At 41.1% G+C, this 18,534-nt stretch overlaps 1 protein-coding gene across 2 annotated transcripts in view; it reads left to right on the top strand.

Annotated features, from left to right (window-relative positions):
* Positions 1-1,190: 1,190 nt before the first annotated feature.
* LOC133536502 (retinoic acid receptor RXR-alpha-A) overlaps positions 1,191-18,534 on the top strand; it is a 298,975-nt gene continuing 281,631 nt past the window's right edge. Inside the window, exon 1 of one of the 2 annotated variants that reach the window (XM_061877084.1) lies at positions 1,191-1,524. In XM_061877084.1, coding sequence (XP_061733068.1) covers positions 1,497-1,524 — 28 coding nt within the window. In that variant the 5' untranslated portion in view covers positions 1,191-1,496. The remainder of the gene's footprint in view (positions 1,525-18,534) is intronic. The other variant, XM_061877085.1, reaches the window with a different exon arrangement.

Below are 18,534 nucleotides of genomic sequence, written 5' to 3'. Positions count from 1 at the left end.
GTTGGAAGAGGAAGGGGCCTCCCTCCAAACTGTTCCCACAAGGTTGGGAGCATGGAATTGTCCAAAATGTTTTTGTCCATCCATCCATTTTCTAGTGCTATCCTTCTGTATCTCTTTATTTTCAACCAAAAATGCTTTGCTCTGATAAGGGGGTACTTGAATTAAAAAAATGTTCACTGGGGTCCGAGTCCATGGTTCTCGCCCGGAAAAGGGTGGAGTCCCATCTCCGGGTTGGGGAGGAGACCCTGCCCCAAGTGGAGGAGTTCAAGTACCTAGGAGTCTTGTTCACGAGTGGGGGAAGAGTGGATGGTGAGATGGACAGGCGGATCGGTGCGGCGTCTTCAGTAATGCGGACGTTGTACCGAGCCGTTGTGGTGAAGAAGGAGCTGAGCCGGAAGGCAAAGCTCTCAATTTACCGGTCGATCTACGTTCCCATCCTCACCTATGGTCATGAGCTTTGGGTCATGACCGAAAGGATAAGATCACGGGTACAAGCGGCAGAAATGAGTTCGGGTCTCTCCCTTAGAGATAGGGTGAGAAGCTCTGCCATCCGGGAGGAACTCAAAGTAAAGCTGCTGCTCCTCCACATGGAGAGGAGCCAGATGAGGTGGTTCGGGCATCTGGTCAGGATGCCACCCGAATGCCTCCCTAGGGAGGTGTTTAGGGCACATCCAACCGGTAGGAGGCCACGGGGAAGACCCAGGACACGTTGGGAAGACTATGTCTCCCGGCTGGCCTGGGAACGCCTCGGGATCCCCCGGGAAGAGCTAGACGAAGTGGCTGCAGAGAGGGAAGTCTGGGCTTCCCTGCTTAGGCTGCTGCCCCCGCGATCCGACCTCGGATAAGCGGAAGATGATGGATGGATTCACTTGGGGGTACATCACTGTAAAAAGGTTGAGAACCACTGCATTAGGGAGTAGCTGAGATAGGCTCCAGCACCCCCGTGACCCCAAAAGGGACAAGCGGTAGAAAATACATGGATGGATATACCCTTCCCAGGTCTCAATGTTGGCAAGTATGGACACACATGACCCCCGAACTAAACTTTTAGACACCCCTGCAATTATGCAATGGCATTAATTTAATGCAAAGCGCAAAATGCATGCTTCTTTTGTTATTGTTTATTATTTTTCTAGCATGTTTCCCCCTTAAATGCATGTCAGTGTTGCAGGAGTTGACGCAAACTTCTCTCTCTGCACGCCGTCGCTGCGTTAGTGGGAGTACCCCCTGCGTGGGTCCCTTCGCAGTGCAGCTCCAGCAGTAGTTGGACTTGTGCAGCCAGCAGGCGAGGAGTGCAGCAGCGGAGCGGGAAACATTCTCTCATGACTCCATTAAACATCGAACCTGGCACTTTTTGAAGCCTTTTAAAGGCGACCGGAAGAGGAGCGCGGAGGGCAACGGCGACATTAACCCGCTCCAGGTGTCCTCGAACCGCCTGCGGAAAACTCCCAAACGTGGTCATCTCAAGCGGGCATGAGCTAACCCGCCGGTCCGATATGGAGACCAAACCATTCTTGTCATTGGGTGAGTTTGAATTATTATTATTATTACAGTTTGAATCCGCCATTGCGTGTGGTTTTTTAAACAGGCGAGCGAGCTATCGCTCTTTTTGACAGCGAGTTGTCAAACACTCTAATATTAAAACCCCCCAAAAAATACATGTTTTTGTGTCTTAATGTGCGGTGTAGCTTCCCGTGGGGTACAAAATAATAAATTGAAAACACATGTAGTGGCTCTCCAACGCTGCTGTTTGATGACACTCCGCTTTGAGTGACATCTCACTCGGCTCGTGCGCGCGCTTTTCGCGTGCGCGACTTTCTTTTAAGTTTTCCACAAAAGTCGTATTTTCATATCTATGACAAAATTACACAAATTTCGGTCCGAGAGTGATCTACCGCTCTGAAAACTAAATAAACTTAGTCAATGAAGATAGTAGCAGTGTGGGGAAAAAAATCGATTCGAACACAAATCGCGATTCTCACGTTGTGCGATTCAGAACCAATTCTCATTTTTAAAAATTTCGATTTTTTAATTTACGAAACTTATTTTTATGGTTATCTAACCTATTTTTATGGTTTAGCCTCTTTGGGTTGTTAAGTTCCTGTTATACAGTATATGCCTTGAGCTCTTATTTTGAAGGTGAAAATAAGAGCTCAAGGCATATACTGTATAACAGGAACTTAACATCACAAAGAGGCAAAACCATAAAAATAGGTTACATGTATTTATTTATTTTTTTCATCAATCCAACAAAACAATACACAGCAATACCAGAACAATGCAATCCAATTCCAAAACCAAACCTGACCCAGCAACACTCAGAACTGCAATAATCAATCAATCATCCATCCATCCATTTTTCTACCGCTTATTCTCTTTGGCGCCTATCTCAGCTACAATTGGGCGGAAGGCGGCGTACACCCTGGACAAGTCGCCGACACAGATAGACGGACAACATTCACACACTGGGGCCAATTTAGTGTTGCCAATCAACCTATCCCCAGGTGCATGTCTTTGGAAGTGGGAGGGGCCTATCCCCAGGTGCATGTCTTTGGAGGTGGGAAGAAGCCGGAGTACCCTTAGGGAACCCACGCATTCACGGGGAGAACATGCAAACTCCACACAGAAAGATCCTGAGCCCGGGATTGAACCCTGACTACTCAGGACATTTGTATTGTGAGGCAGACGCACTAACCCCTCTGCCACCGTGAAGCCCTAATATAAAACATGTTTTTAGTTATTTCACCTTTTTTTTGTTAAGTACATAACTGCACGTGTTCATTCATTGTTTTGATGCCTTCAGTGACAATCTGCAATATAAATACCCTATTTTTCGGAATATAGATCGCTCCAGAGTATACGTTGCACCGGCCGAAGAAGGAAAAAAACATATATACGTCGCACTTGAGTATAAGTCGCATTTTTGGGGGAAATGTATTTGATAAAACCCAACACCAAGAATAGACAATTTAAAATAAATAAAGAATAGTGAACTATGTTAACCTAACATATTATGGTAAGAGTCATTCAAATAACTATAACATATAGAACATGCTATACCTTTACCAAACTATCTCTCACTCCTAATCCATAAATCCCATGAAATCTTCTTCCTCGTTGTCGCTTCTAAACAACTCTGCCAAAGGTATGCGTCGCTTCCTCTTGTTGTTTTCTGCTGCATATTTCACTACGTCCAGCTTGTAATCTGCAGTACATGATTTCCTTTTCAACGCCATTTTTGTTCAGCCCTTCTCAGTCTTAATACGTAATCGCCAACGATGAAATGATCCATTTTACTAGCTCAACAGTAGCATATAGCAGTCAGCATTCCATGACCCACAATGCACTTCTGCCATGACCCTCTCCCGCCCAATTCTTATTGGTTGACGTGTGTGTGACGATTGCTGACATTTTCTTCGTCTCTTCCGCGAATGCGATAAATAATATTATTTGATATTTTACAGTAATGTGTTAATAATTTCACACATAAGTCGCTCGGGGTTATAAGTCGCATCCCCGGCCAAACTATGAAAAAAACTGCGACTTATAGTCCGAATAATACGGTAATCATGATAATAAAGTAAACGCATTGAATGAGAAGGTGTGTCCAAACTTATGGCCTGTACTGTTATACATGTATATATATAAGTGTGGGTGTGTGTGTATATATATATATATATATATATATATATATATATATATATATATATATGTATGTATGTATGTATGTATGTGTGTGTGTGTGTGTGTGTGTGTGTGTGTGTGTGTATGTGTATATATATGTGTGTATATATATATATATATATGTATGTGTGTGTGTATATATATATATGTATGTGTGTGTGTATATATATATATTTATATATATATATATATATATATGTATATGTGTGTATGTATATGTATGTGTGTATGTATATGTGTATATATGTATATATGTATATGTATATATATGTATATCTATATATATATATGTATATCTATATATATATATATATATATATATATATATATGTGTATGTATGTTCATATGTATATGTGTATGTATATATATGTATATATGTTTATATGTGTATATATATATGTATATATATGTATGTATGTGTATATATACATAATATATATATATATATATATATATATATATATATATATATAAATGCATATGTATGCAAATGCGTTAGCAACAGTTTAAGCACACCTCTGAAACCTAATTTAACTTACTCAATGAAGAGAGCCTTTATTGATTTGTTTATTTAAGTGTTTCTTGCACAATGTGCCATACATGTCGTGTTTTTGCTTTGTTTTTTTCCACGTGACTTTGGTTATTGCTCGATTTCTGTTCATCCATTTATGTGGTAATTACCTCATCAAAGTTGTGTGTATGGCATTGAACGTCTCACAAGCGGGATTTAGAAAAGAGTTCTGCAAGAGAATATTGACCGCTATTAAACGACTGTTCCGTGCATGTGTTCTGACATCACAGGTTCTTCGTGAATGCAATCTTTGATGATCAGAAAGAAAGAGTACTTTCATCATACGTTTTGAATTTGGACAGTTTCCAGGAAAATTAGCTTGTGAAAAATATGAATGAACATTGAGCAGGGGCCGTATTCAATAAGATGTGCTTCTTCATACTTCACGTACATGTTGAATGTTGTAAATGTGATGTTTGCTAATAACCTATTAGAAGCGTGTCATGAACAAATAAAGTACAGGACAAATGTTCTCCTCATTCAATGCATTTTCTTTACTTTTCATGACTATTTACATTGCAGATTATCACTGAAGGCATCGAAACGTTGAATAAACATGTGGACTTATGCACTTAACAAAAAAGTAACTGAAAAAAAGTTTTATATTTTAGTTTCTTCCAAATGCTCTGCTTACTGCTTTGCACACTCTTGGCATTCTCTGGATGAGCTTCAAGCACCCACACTAAAAATAAATGCGGGGTTATTTTGATAACCCAATTTATGAGTTGAGAGTGTTGGGTTAAATTTTGGAGTTATTTTTATGAAGAGCAATCCATTTTTTGGGGTTATAAGGGTATTATTTTAACTCAATTTCGGTATTTTCAAAATGATGAACTATTTATTGGTTGTTTTTCAATGAGTAACACATTTGTGGGTCAAGGGCTTTTTTTTTTTTTTTTTAAAAGTTACTTTTTTCATGAAGGGAATTTTATTATGGATTAATCTCATTAAGATTATTTACAATCACACATCTTATGTACATGCAAATATATGAACATGCTATATAGGACTACTATGACAATACACGGCAATTCTTAAAAAAAATAATTGTCATTCATTTCTTGATTTTGCTGCAATGAGGTGGAGATTTGTCCTGGGTGTACCCCGCCTTCCGTAGCTGAAATAGGCACCAGCGCCCCTAAAGAGAATAAGCGGTAAAAAATGGATGGATCTTGCTTTTGAGTATATTTTAATGGAATAAAAATCATTTTGATCAATATTTGGGAAGGAGTCGGACAAACCAGCAGTAAATTTGATTATTTTTAACCAACTATTGGGTCAAGGAGCGCTAAATTGCGCAACCCAATAGTTGGGTTGGGAATAACCCAACATTGTCGTGAGCATAACTCAAATATTGAGTTAAATAAATTCAACCCAAAAGTTGAGTTATGCAGTCATAACCCAACTGAATAATTCACGCAAAAGTTGGGTTGAAAAAATTAACCCAAAATGTGAGTTAAAATAACTCAAATAATAAGCTCATCCTTTTTTGAACCAGCAGTTGGGTTAAAAAGGGGTTATTTTTTAACCCAGCATTTTTCGTGTGCACCTGTGAAGTGATAACCATTTCAGGTGACTACCTCTTGAAGCTCATCGAGAGAATGCCGAGAGTGAGCAAAGCAGTAATCAGAGCAAAGGGTGGCAATTTGGAAGAAACTACAATACAACATGTGTTTTCAGTTATTTCAACTTCTTGTGTTAAAGGCCTACTGAAATGAGATTTTCTTATTCAAACGGGGATAGCAGGTCCATTCTATGTGTCATACTTGATCATTTCGCCATATTGCCATATTTTTGCTAAAAAGATTTAGTAGAGAACATCGACGATAAAGTTCGCAACTTTTGGTCGCTAATAAAAAAGCCTTGCCTGTACCGGAAGTAGCAGACGATGTGTGTGTGACGTCACGGGTTGTGGAGCTCCTCACATCTGAACATTGTTTACAATCATGGCCACCAGCAGCGAGAGCGATTCGGACCCAGAAAGCGACAATTTCCCCATTAATTTGAGCGAGGATGAAAGATTCTTGGATGAGGAAAGCGAGAGTGAAGGACTAGGAAAAAAAAAAAAGGGCTAAACAGTGGGAGCGATTTATATGTTATTAGACAAATTTACTAGGATAATTCTGGAAAATCCCTTATCTGCTTATTGTGTTACTAGTATTTTAGTGAGATTAGGGGCGGCATGGCGTAGTGGGTAGAGCGGCTGTGCCAGAAACCTGATGGTTGCCGGTTCACTTCCCACCTATGGACATCAAAGTCGCTGCCGTTGGGTCTTTGGGCAGGACACTTCACCCTTTGCCCCCGGTGCCGCTCACACTGGTGAATGAATGATGAATGAATGATTGGTGGTGGTCGGAGGGGCCGTAGGCGCAAACTGGCAGCCACACTTCCGTCAGTCTTCCCCAGGGCAGCTGTGGCTACATATGTAGCTTACCACCACCAGGTGTGAATGAATGATGGGTTCCCACTTCTCTGTGAGCGCTTTGAGTATCTAACAATAGAAAAGCGCGATATAAATCTAATCCATTATTATTGTTATTATTATAGATTATATGTTCGTACCTGTAAAACCTGAAGGTCTGCCCCGCACCTTTTTTCAGCACCGGTCGACGGGTGGTGGCTACGCCCATCTCTGCCCTTCACAAGGGATCCTCTTTGAAACACGATCTTTCGAAATGATCGCTGCATAATACACTGTACTTTGTGTGTGTGGTCCAATCCAACCGTGTTTGCTTGACTGCTCTGTTCCATAGTAAAGCTTCACCGTCATCTTTCGGGAATGTAAACAATGAAACACCGGCTGTGTTTGTGTTGCCAATGGCGGCCGCAATACACTGATTCCCACCTACAGCTTTCTTCTTTGACGTCTCCATTATTCATTGAACAAATTGCAAAAAATTCAGCAACATAGATGTCCAGAATACTGTGGAATTATGCGAAGGAAACAGATGACTTATAGCTGGGATCGGTGCTGGAACAAAACGTCCTCTACAATGCGTGACGTCACGCGCACGTGTCATCATACCGCGACGTTTTAGCAGGATAGCTCGACGCGAAATTTAAAATTGCAATTTAGTAAACTAAAACGGCCGTATTGGCATGTGTTGCAATGTTAATATTTCATTATTGATATATAAACTATCAGACTGCGTGGTCGCTAGTAGTGGCTTTCAGTAGGCCTTTAAGTGTATAACCACGTGTTCATTGATAGTTTTGTTGCCTTCAGTGACAATCTGCAAGGTAAATAGTCATGCAAATAAAGAAAATGCATTGAACGAGAAGGTGTGTCCAAACTTTATACCATGTTGACTTCTACAGGCATTTGTTTTAAACGACTCCTTTTTATTCCAGGCGAGTCCCACCTGCATGCATTTGACTCTAGACCAGGGGTGTCAAACTCAAATACAGAGTGGGCCAACATTTTAAACGGAACAAAACCGCGGGCTAAGGTTGAACAAATTAACCTTTTAATAAGGACCTAAACAAGTTTTGCATTAAATATTGAACAAGCAATGCTTATATAACTTTAGTGACATGCAAAATCCAGTTTCAAATGATAATAATAATAATAAATAATAAAAAAATATCAATGGCATATCAAATAAAATTTAAATAAAAATATTACGCCTTTTTTTCTATTTGCAATCTTCCGAGGTAAATATCACATTTTTTCCACAGGCTAATAATACATTTGAAAAGAAAATAACAATAATGAATGAACCAAACATTCAAGCCTTGAAGTAGCAAGAGAAAATGCATGAATAAAACGTTAATTATTGGTCAGTTTGCTGGAAGTTTCCCGGAAGAGTTAGTGCTGCAAGGGGTTCTGGGTATTTGTTCTGTTGTGTTACGGTGCGGATGTTCACCCGAAATGTGTTTGTCATTCTTGTTTGGTGTGGGTTCACAGTGTGGCGCATATTTGTAACAGTGCTAAAGTTAAATAAATGGGTTGTACTTGTATAGCGCTCTTCTACCTTCAAGGTACTCAAAGCGCTTTGACACTACTTCCACATTTACCCATTCACACACACATTCACACACTGATGGAGGGAGCTGCCATGCAAGGCGCCAACCAGCACTCATCAGGAGCAAGGGTGAAGTGTCTTGCTCAGGACACAATGGACGTGACGATGTTGGTACTAGGTGGGAATTGAACCAGGGACGCTCCGGTTGCACACGGCCACTCTTCCACTGCGCCACACCGTTGTTTATATGGCCACCCTCAGTGGGACCTGTATGGCTGTTGACCAAGTATGCTTGCATTCACTTGTGCGTGTGTGAAGTAAAGTGAATTATATTTATATAGCGCTTTTCTCAAGTGACTCAAAGCGCTTTACATAGTGAAACCCAATATCTAAGTTACATTTGAACCAGTGGTGGGTGGCACTGGGAGCAGGTGGGTAAAGTGTCTTGCCCGAGGACACAACGGCAGTGACTAGGATGGCGGAAGCGGGAATCGAACCTGCAACCCTCAAGTTGCTGGCACGGCCGCTCTACCAACCGAGCTATACCGCCCCTCATTCTTGTTTGGTGTGGGTTCACAGTGTGGCGCATATTTGTAACAGTGCTAAAGTTGTCTATACAGCCACCCTCAGTGTGACCTGTATGGCTGTTGACCAAGTATGCCTTGCATTCACTTGTGCGTGTGTGAAGTGAAGTGAATTATATTTATATCGCGCTTTTTTCAAGTGACTCAAAGCGCTTTACATAGTGAAACCCAATATCTAAGTTACATTTGAACCAGTGGTGGGTGGCACTGGGAGCAGGTGAGTAAAGCGTCTTGCCCAAGGACACAACGGCAGTGACTAGGATGGCAGAAGCGGGAATCGAACCTGCAACCCTCAAGTTGCTGGCACGGCCGCTCTACCAACCGAGCTATACCGCCCCTCATTCTTGTTTGGTGTGGGTTCACAGTGTGGCGCATATTTGTAACAGTGCTAAAGTTGTCTGTACAGCCACCCTCAGTGTGACCTGTATGGCTGTTGACCAAGTATGCCTTGCATTCACTTGTGCATGTGTGAAGTGAAGTGAATTATATTTATATAGCGCTTTTCTCAAGTGACTCAAAGCGCTTTACATAGTGAAACCCAATATCTAAGTTACATTTGAACCAGTGGTGGGTGGCACTGGGAGCAGGTGGGTAAAGTGTCTTGCCCAAGGACACAACGGCAGTGACTAGGATGGCGGAAGCGGGAATCGAACCTGCAACCCTCAAGTTGCTGGCACGGCCGCTCTACCAACCGAGCTCTACCTCATTCTTGTTTGGTGTGGGTTCACAGTGTGGCGCATATTTGTAACAGTGCTAAAGTTGTTTATACGGCCACCCTCAGTGTGACCTGTATGGCTGTTGACCAAGTATGCATTGCATTCACTTGTGCATGTGTGAAGTGAAGTGAATTATATTTATATAGCGCTTTTCTCAAGTGACTCAAAGCGCTTTACATAGTGAAACCCAATATCTAAGTTACATTTGAACCAGTGGTGGGTGGCACTGGGAGCAGGTGAGTAAAGCGTCTTGCCCAAGGACACAACGGCAGTGACTAGGATGGCAGAAGCGGGAATCGAACCTGCAACCCTCAAATTGCTGGCACGGCCGCTCTACCAACCGAGCTTTACCGCCCCTCATTCTTGTTTGGTGTTGGTTCACAGTGTGGCGCATATTTGTAACAGTGCTAAAGTTGTCTGTACAGCCACCCTCAGTGTGACCTGTATGGCTGTTGACCAAGTATGCTTGCATTCACTTGTGTGTGTGTGTGTGTGTGTGTGTGTGTGTGTGTGTGTGTGTTTGTGTGTAAAAGCCACAAATAGTATGTGACACGCTGTTAGTATGTAGGAAAAGCGGACGTGACGACAGGTTGTAGAGAACGCTAAAGGCAGTCCCTTAAATGCACGCCCCCAATCTAGTTGTCCAGGTGGAAATCGGTAGAATTTCGGGAGAATGGTTGCCCTGGGAGATTTTCGGGAGGGGCACTGAACTTCGGGAGTCTACCGGGAAAATTAGGAGGTTTGGCAAGTATGAGTATTAGCTGTCAATGCGGTGTTACTGCGGCACCGACGCTGTAATACACCGGCGGGCCAGCTCTAATGCTAAATTGATATTGCCTCAAGGGCCAAATTAAATTATACGGCGGGCCATAATTTGACACCCCTGTTCTAAATCATTATACAGTAGCTGCATGATCTTGTAAGGTTCGCCAAGGCGACCTTTGTCTGCTTGATGCAGGCGGTGCATCAGAGCGCTGTTGTAGGCCAAGCTTGTTATTTTGTCTGCTGCGTCGCATCACACTTTGACAACTATCGCCAGACGCTTGTTTGCGTCGAGGACAAACTTGACCTTCTTCTGATACAGATTGTGGACACCGTGTGCCCAGACCCAGCGCCAAGTTCATTACTGCAGGTGTCCACATCAACTTTATCTTGAACATTCTTTTTTTTTTTTAACTTGTCTAGCTGTCCTTTATGCATGTTCAGCATTTATATAGTTGATACACAGTCACGATCTAAAGTTTACATAGACTTGTAAAGAACATAAGGTCATGGCTGTCTTGAGTTTCTAATAATTTCTACAACTCTTATTTGTTTGTGATAAAGAGATTGGAGCACATACTTGTTGGTCATAAAAAAACTTTCATGAAGTTTGGTTCTTTTATGAATTTATTATGGGTCTACTGAAAATGTGAGCAAATCTCCTGGGTCAAAAGTATACAATCAATCAATCAATCAATCAATCAATCAATGTTTACTTATATAGCCCTAAATCACTAGTGTCTCAAAGGGCTGCACAAACCACAACACAAACCACTACGACATCCTCGGTAGGCCCACATAAGGGCAAGGAAAACTCACACCCAGTGGGACGTCGGTGACAATGATGACTATGAGAACCTTGGAGAGGAGGAAAGCAATGGATGTCGAGCGGGTCTAACATGATACTGTGAAAGTTCAATCCATAATGGATCCTACACAGTCGCGAGAGTCCAGTCCAAAGCGGATCCAACACAGCAGCGAAAGTCCCGTTCAACAGGAAACCATCTCAAGCGGAGGCGGATCAGCAGCACAGAGATGTCCCCAGTCGATACACAGGCAAGCAGTACATAGCCACCGGATCGGATCGGACCCCCTCCACAAGGGAGAGTGGGACATAGGAGAAAAAGAAAAGAAACGGCAGATCAACTGGTCAAAAAAGGGATTCTATTTAAAGGCTGGAGTATACAAATAAGTTTTAAAGTGAGACTTAAATGCTTCTACTGAGGTAGCATCTTGAACTGTTACCGGGAGGGCATTCCAGAGTACTGGAGCCCGAACGGAAAACGCTCTATAGCCCGCAGACTTTTTTTGGGCTTTGGGAATCACTAATAAGCCTGAGTCCTTTGAAGGCAGATTTCTTGCCGGGACATATGGTACAATACAATCGGCTAGATAGGATGGAGCTAGACCGTGTAGTATTTTATACGTAAGTAGTAAAACCTTAAAGTCACATCTTAAGTGCACAGGAAGCCAGTGCAGGTGAGCCAGTGCAGGTATATATGTATGTATATATGTATATAAAGGTATATACAGTATAGGTATATATGTATGTATATATGTATATAAAGGTATATACAGTATAGGTATATATGTATGTATATATGTATATAAAGGTATATACAGTATAGGTATATATGTATGTATATATAGGTATATACAGTATAGGTATATATGTATGTATATATGTATATAAAGGTATATACAGTATAGGTATATATGTATGTATATATGTATATAAAAGTATATACAGTACAGGTATATATGTATGTATATATGTATATAAAGGTATATACAGTACAGGCGTAATGTGATCAAACTTTCTTGTTCTTGTCAAAAGTCTAGCAGCCGCATTTTGTACCAACTGTAATCTTTTAATGCTAAACATGGGGAGACCCGAAAATAATACGTTACAGTAATCGAGACGAGACGTAACAAACGCATGGATAATGATCTCAGCGTCTTTAGTGGACAGAATGGAGCGAATTTTAGCGATATTACGGAGATGAAAGAAGGCCGTTTTAGTAACGCTTTTAATGTGTGACTCAAAGGAGAGAGTTGGGTCGAAGATAATACCCAGATTTTTTACCGTGTCGCCTTGTTTAATTGTTTGGTTGTCAAATGTTAGAGTTGTATTATTAAATAGAGGTCGGTGTCTAGCAGGACCGATAATCAGCATTTCCGTTTTTTTGGCGTTGAGTTGCAAAAAGTTAGCGGACATCCATTGTTTAATTTCATTAAGACACGCCTCCAGCTGACTACAATCCGGCGTGTTGGTCAGCTTTAGGGGCATGTAGAGTTGGGTGTCATCAGCATAACAGTGAAAGCTAACAACGTATTTGCGTATGATGTCACCTAGCGGCAGCATGTAGATGCTGAAGAGTGCAGGGCCAAGGACCGAACCCTGGGGAACTCCACACGTTACTTTAACGTAGTCCGAGGTCACATTGTTATGGGAGACGCACTGCATCCTATCAGTAAGATAAGAGTTAGCAATGTTAATATTGGGTTACATGTCCCTTGGCAAGTTCCACTGCAATAAGGCGCTTTTGGTAACCATCCACCACAGAATTTACCTGCAGAAGATCTTATCTTTGTCCATGTGGTGTCAGATTAAACAAAAATTGAGCTGCTTGGCCACAATACCCAGCAATAATCATTCTCATGATTATTTACATTGCAGATTGTCACTGAAGGCATCGGAAATTTGAATAAACATGTGGAGTTATGCACTTAACAAAAAAGGAACTGAAAAAAAGTTTTATATTTTAGTTTCTTCCAAATGCTGTTTACTGCTTTGCACACTCTTGGCATTCTCTCGATGAGCTTCAAGCACCCACACTAAAAATAAATGCAGGGGTTATTTTGATAACCCAATTTATGAGTTGCGAGTGTTGGGTTAAATTTTGGAGTTATTTTTATGAAGAGCAATCCATTGTTTTGGGGGGTTATAAGGGTATTATTTGAACTCAATTTCTGTATTTTCAAAATGATGAACTATTTATTGGTTGTTTTTCAATGAGTAACACATTTGTGGGTCAAGGGCTTTTTTCTTTTTTTTTTAAAGTGACTTTTTTCTTGAAGGCAATTTTATTATGGATTAATCTCATTAAGATTATTTACAATCTTGCACATATATGGACTTGCTGTATAGGACTACTATGACAATACATGGCAATTCTTTAAAAAAATAATTGTCACTCAAATCTTGCTCTCAATACCCAGCAATATGTTTGAAAAAGGTAAGGCCTTTAATCCCAGGAACACCACACCTACCGTTAAGCATGGTGGTGGTAGTATTATGCTCTGGGCCTGTTTTGCTGCCGATGGAACTGGTGCTTTACAGAGAGTAAATGGGACAATGAAAAAAGGAGGATTACCCCTAAAATAATTAGCCCGGAGGTTGGGTTCTGGGCACAGTCGGGTGTTCCAACAGGACAATGACCCCAAACACAGGTCAAAAGTGGTAAAGGAATGGCTAAATCAGGCTAGAATGAAGGTTTTAGAATCCTTTCCCAAAGTCCTGATGTGTGGACAGTGCTGAAGAAATAGTCCATGTCAAAAAAACAACACATTTAGCTAAACTGCACCAATATTGTCTAGAGGAGTTTTAAAAAAAATACATTTTGTTTCATGTTTCACTGCAATAAGGCGCTTTTGGTAGCCATCCATAAGTTTCTGGCAAGCTTCTGGTTGGGTTTATGACCAGTCCTCCCACAAGTTTAAGTCAAAACTTTGGGAAAACCTTAATTCTAGCAATTCATTTACCACTTCTGACGTGTGTTTGGGGTCATTGCCCTTTTGGAACACTTAACTACACCCAAGACCCAACCTCTGGGCTGAGGATTTCAGGTTGGTGGTTGTAGCGACCTGGTCGCATTGGTGATGCGGCTTTGTTTTCCCAGAGATGCTGACGGGCTTCGGACACAGCGTGCAGGTTGGAAATGATTTATTTAAGCAATAAAACAGACTTTGACAAAACTAAAAGAGCTAGCATGGGAGCTAGACAACAAATAGCCTAGCGTGGAAATTAGCATGTAGCGAGCAGCAAAACAGAAGTCGTCACTTGTTGTATGAAAACAAACTAGGAAGCAAGACTGACTGGAGAAGGCAGGCTTAAATAATGACAGTAATCACAAAACAGGTGCACGTCCGGAAACGGCGGTAAGGGAAAATAATGCGTAACTAAGGAAACCAACTGAGAGGTGCACAAACAGAAACCGAATGAGTCCAAAACCAACAGAAAACACAAAAAGACTCAACAATCTAAATCATAACAGAGGTAATCCTCCTTTTTCATTGTCCCATTTACTCTCTGTAAAGCACCAGTTCCATTGGCAGCAAAACAGGCCCAGAGCATAATACTACCACCACCATGCTTGACGGTAGGTATGGTGTTCCTGGGATTAAAGGCCTCACCTTTCCTCCTCCAAACATATTGCTCGGTATTGTGGCCAAAAAGCTCCATTTTTGTTTCATCTGACCACAGAACTTTCTTCCAGAAGGTCTTATCTTTGTCCACGGGACGTCAGATTATGGAATTGCTTTCCCAAAGTCTTGACTTAAACGCGTGGACAATGCTGAAGAAACAAGTCCATGTCAGAAAACCTACACATTTACGGGTCTCCCCATGTCTAGCATTAAAAGATTACAGTTGGTACAAAATGCGGCTGCTAGACTTTTGACAAGAACAAGAAAGTTTGATCACATTACGCCTGTACTGTATATACCTTTATATACATATATACATACATATATACCTATACTGTATATACCTTTATATACATATATACATACATATATACCTGTACTGTATATACCTTTATATACATATATACATACATATATACCTATACTGTATATACCTTTATATACATATATACATACATATATACCTATACTGGCTCACCAGCACTGGCTTCCTGTGCACTTAAGATGTGACTTTAAGGTTTTACTACTTACGTATAAAATACTACACGGTCTAGCTCCATCCTATCTTGCCGATTGTATTGTACCATATGTCCCGGCAAGAAATCTGCCTTCAAAAGACTCCGGCTTATTAGTGATTCCCAAAGCCCCAAAAAAGTCTGCGGGCTATAGAGCGTTTTCCATTCGGGCTCCAGTACTCTGGAATGCCCTCCCGGTAACAGTTCGAGATGCTACCTCAGTAGAAGCTTTTAAGTCTCACCTTAAAACTCATTTGTATACTCTAGCTTTTAAATAGACTCCCTTTTTAGACCAGTTGATCTGCCGTTTCTTTTCTTTTTCTCCTATGTCCCACTCTCCCTTGTGGAGGGGGTCCGTTCCGATCCGGTGGCCATGTACTGCTTGCCCGTGTATCGGCTGGAGACATCTCTGCGCTGCTGTTCCGCCTCCGCTTGGGATGGTTTCCTGCTGGCTCCGCTGTGAACGGGACTCTCGCTGCTGGTCCGCTTTGGACTGGACTCTCGCGACTGTGCGGATCCATTATGGATTGAACTTTCACAATATCATGTTAGACCCGCTCGACATCCATTGCTTTCCTCCTCTCCAAGGTTCTCATAGTCATCATTGTCACCGACGTCCCACTGGGTGTGAGTTTTCCTTGTCCTTATGTGGGCCTACCGAGGATGTCGTAGTGGTTTGTGTTGTGGTTTGTGCAGCCCTTTGAGACACTAGTGATTTAGGGCTATATAAGTAAACATTGATTGATTGATTGATTGATTCAGCTGAACTGCACCAATTTCGTCGAAAGGATTGGTCAAAAATTCAACCAGAAGCTTGAGGATGGCTAGCAAAAGTGCAGTAAAACTTGCCAAGGGACATGTAACTTTTGACCCAGTATTTGGTCACATTTTCAGTAGACCCATAATTAATTCATAAAAGAACCAAACTCCAGGGATGTTTTTTGTGACCAAGTGCTCCAATCGCTCTATCACAAAAAAACAAGAGTTGTAGAAATGATTGGAAACTCAAAACAGCCATGACATTCTGTTCTTTACAAGTCTATGTAAGTTTTGATGGCGACTACATACTATAATTATTAAAGTGCGGTGGAACACTTTTCCACTGGAGATGGATCTCATGTTGTCCCTGGAGCTGCAACACATGCCGCATCAGCACTTCTTCCTATGGAGCTTATCTGCCGCCATTTCTATTTAAACTCGCTCCATTAAAAGATCCACTCAGTAGGTCTGATTGTTAATTGGCCACTTCAAGGACGCCGCTATCTTCCAAGTCCTTGAGCGTATCGATTAGTCGCTCATTTAGTCTGATTATCTGTCACACGGCATTAGGGATTCAGACACGCAACTGTTTGAAATGTCAGTTTTACAGCTATGGATCAGTTGTCGGCGTAACAGCGACGTGTACCCGGAGCTATTTGTGCGATACGTTTGTTTGTATGTCGATTATCTGCCGTACGTATTTGACTTGAAGCTGAAAAGCAGGAACAAATGACATTTGTGTCCTTTTTCAGAATCAGAATCAAAAATACTTTATTAATCCCCGAGGGGAAATTGAGATTTTCAGCATAATCCTAATCAAGAGCAGACAAACGATACAGGGAGACAGAACGGGATCGCTAAAAATACATACAATCAAAATGGATGAATGGATATTTACTAGAGGTGTAACGGTACACAAAAAATTTGGTTTAGAGGTCACGGTTCGGTTCGTTTTCGGTACAGTAAGAAAACAACAAAATATACATGTTTTGGTTATTTATTTACCGTATTTGTCAACAATGGCATAACATACAGGGTCCATTGCCGGGGTTAATGTGGTCTACATATATCAAATAAAAACTAAATAAGATAAGGCTCAGAATGGTTTCTTAACAAAACCTTTATATATGTGTGTATATATATGTATATATATATATATCTATATGTGTGTGTACATATGTATATATGTAAGTGTGTGTGAATTTAAATGTATTATATATGGATAATATATAGCATCTACGCAGCAACCACTGAACTAAATTATATTATATATATTATTGTATTATATATTGTAAATATATATTGTTTATCAATCAATCAATGTTTACTTATATAGCCCTAAATCACTAGTGTCTCAAAGGGCTGCTATATATAGTATATGTATAGGGGTGGGACCTAATACGTTTACTTCTTCCCACTCCCTTTTGAGCCAATCTTGACATCTACAAAAGATTAGTCACATGTAATGATTTCAATCTAGGTGTAAAAATAATGTATTTATATATTTCTTTTGTGTTTTATGTTATTCTCTTGTTTTGTTTGCATGGCTCAAAATAAACCATTCATTCATTCATTCATTCTTTCGACATATAAAGTGCTTTTTTTGATTGATTGATTGATTAAGACTTTTATTAGTAGATTGCACAGTACAGTACATATTCCGTACAATTGACCACTAAATGGTGATACCCCAATAAGTTTTTCAACTTGTTTAAGTCGGGGTCCACATTAATCAACATTAAACTGCCTCCAGTTGTTGCTCAGGTGAAATAAATAAAATGACAACACTTTTCTTCTACATATAAAAAGTATAACATTAAACAGTTTCAAGTCAACTCAGCCTCATATTAACTATTCCCCCCCCCACCCCCCACCCCCAGCCTGGCTATCTTGGTAGTAAGAGGATATATGGGCTTTTTGTTATTATTCCACCATAGAAGTGGGTCAAAATCTAGTTTTAATGCAATACAGCGACCCCGAACGGGACAAGCGGTTGAAAATGGATGGATGGATGGTCTTAAATGTGCTGCTGTAAAAACATTTGTTATTGCTTTAGCCCTGCCTGCCTGGCCGAGGAGAGGCGGCTTGAATGCGGTGTTTGCACCCCACTCCTCTTTCTCTTCCTTAAAGCCAGGTTGACTTAGGGGTGGTGCCGCTTCAAAGGGGTTAGCATGTTTGATGTGTTGGCAGAAGCACACGCTTCTGCTGCTGAAGAATGTTGGCAAACCTCCGTTCTCCATTAATGTATCGCACCGCGAAGCCGAAGTGTTCCCAAAGGGGAGACGTTAACGAGGCAGGAGGGTCTTTCAGCTCTGGCTTTTGCATGTTGTCCTAGCCCGGTTGCTGCTAGCCTGCCGTGTGTCGTGCCTCGCTCTGCATTGTTTACACAACGTGCGGTGCGCTACCTAATATGTCCGTGTGGAAACTCGTTCGGTACACCTCCGAACCGAACCGAAACCCCCGTACCGAAACGGTTTCAATACAAATACACGTACCGTTACACCCCTAATGTTTACACTGCAAGTAAAATGTGTTTTGTATCAGACTTC

This window comes from Nerophis ophidion, linkage group LG17, assembly GCF_033978795.1.
Source record: "Nerophis ophidion isolate RoL-2023_Sa linkage group LG17, RoL_Noph_v1.0, whole genome shotgun sequence".
NCBI lineage: Eukaryota > Metazoa > Chordata > Actinopteri > Syngnathiformes > Syngnathidae > Nerophis > Nerophis ophidion.
The sequence above is the reverse complement of the archived record's forward strand: the minus strand, read 5'-3'. Positions and strand labels throughout refer to the sequence as shown.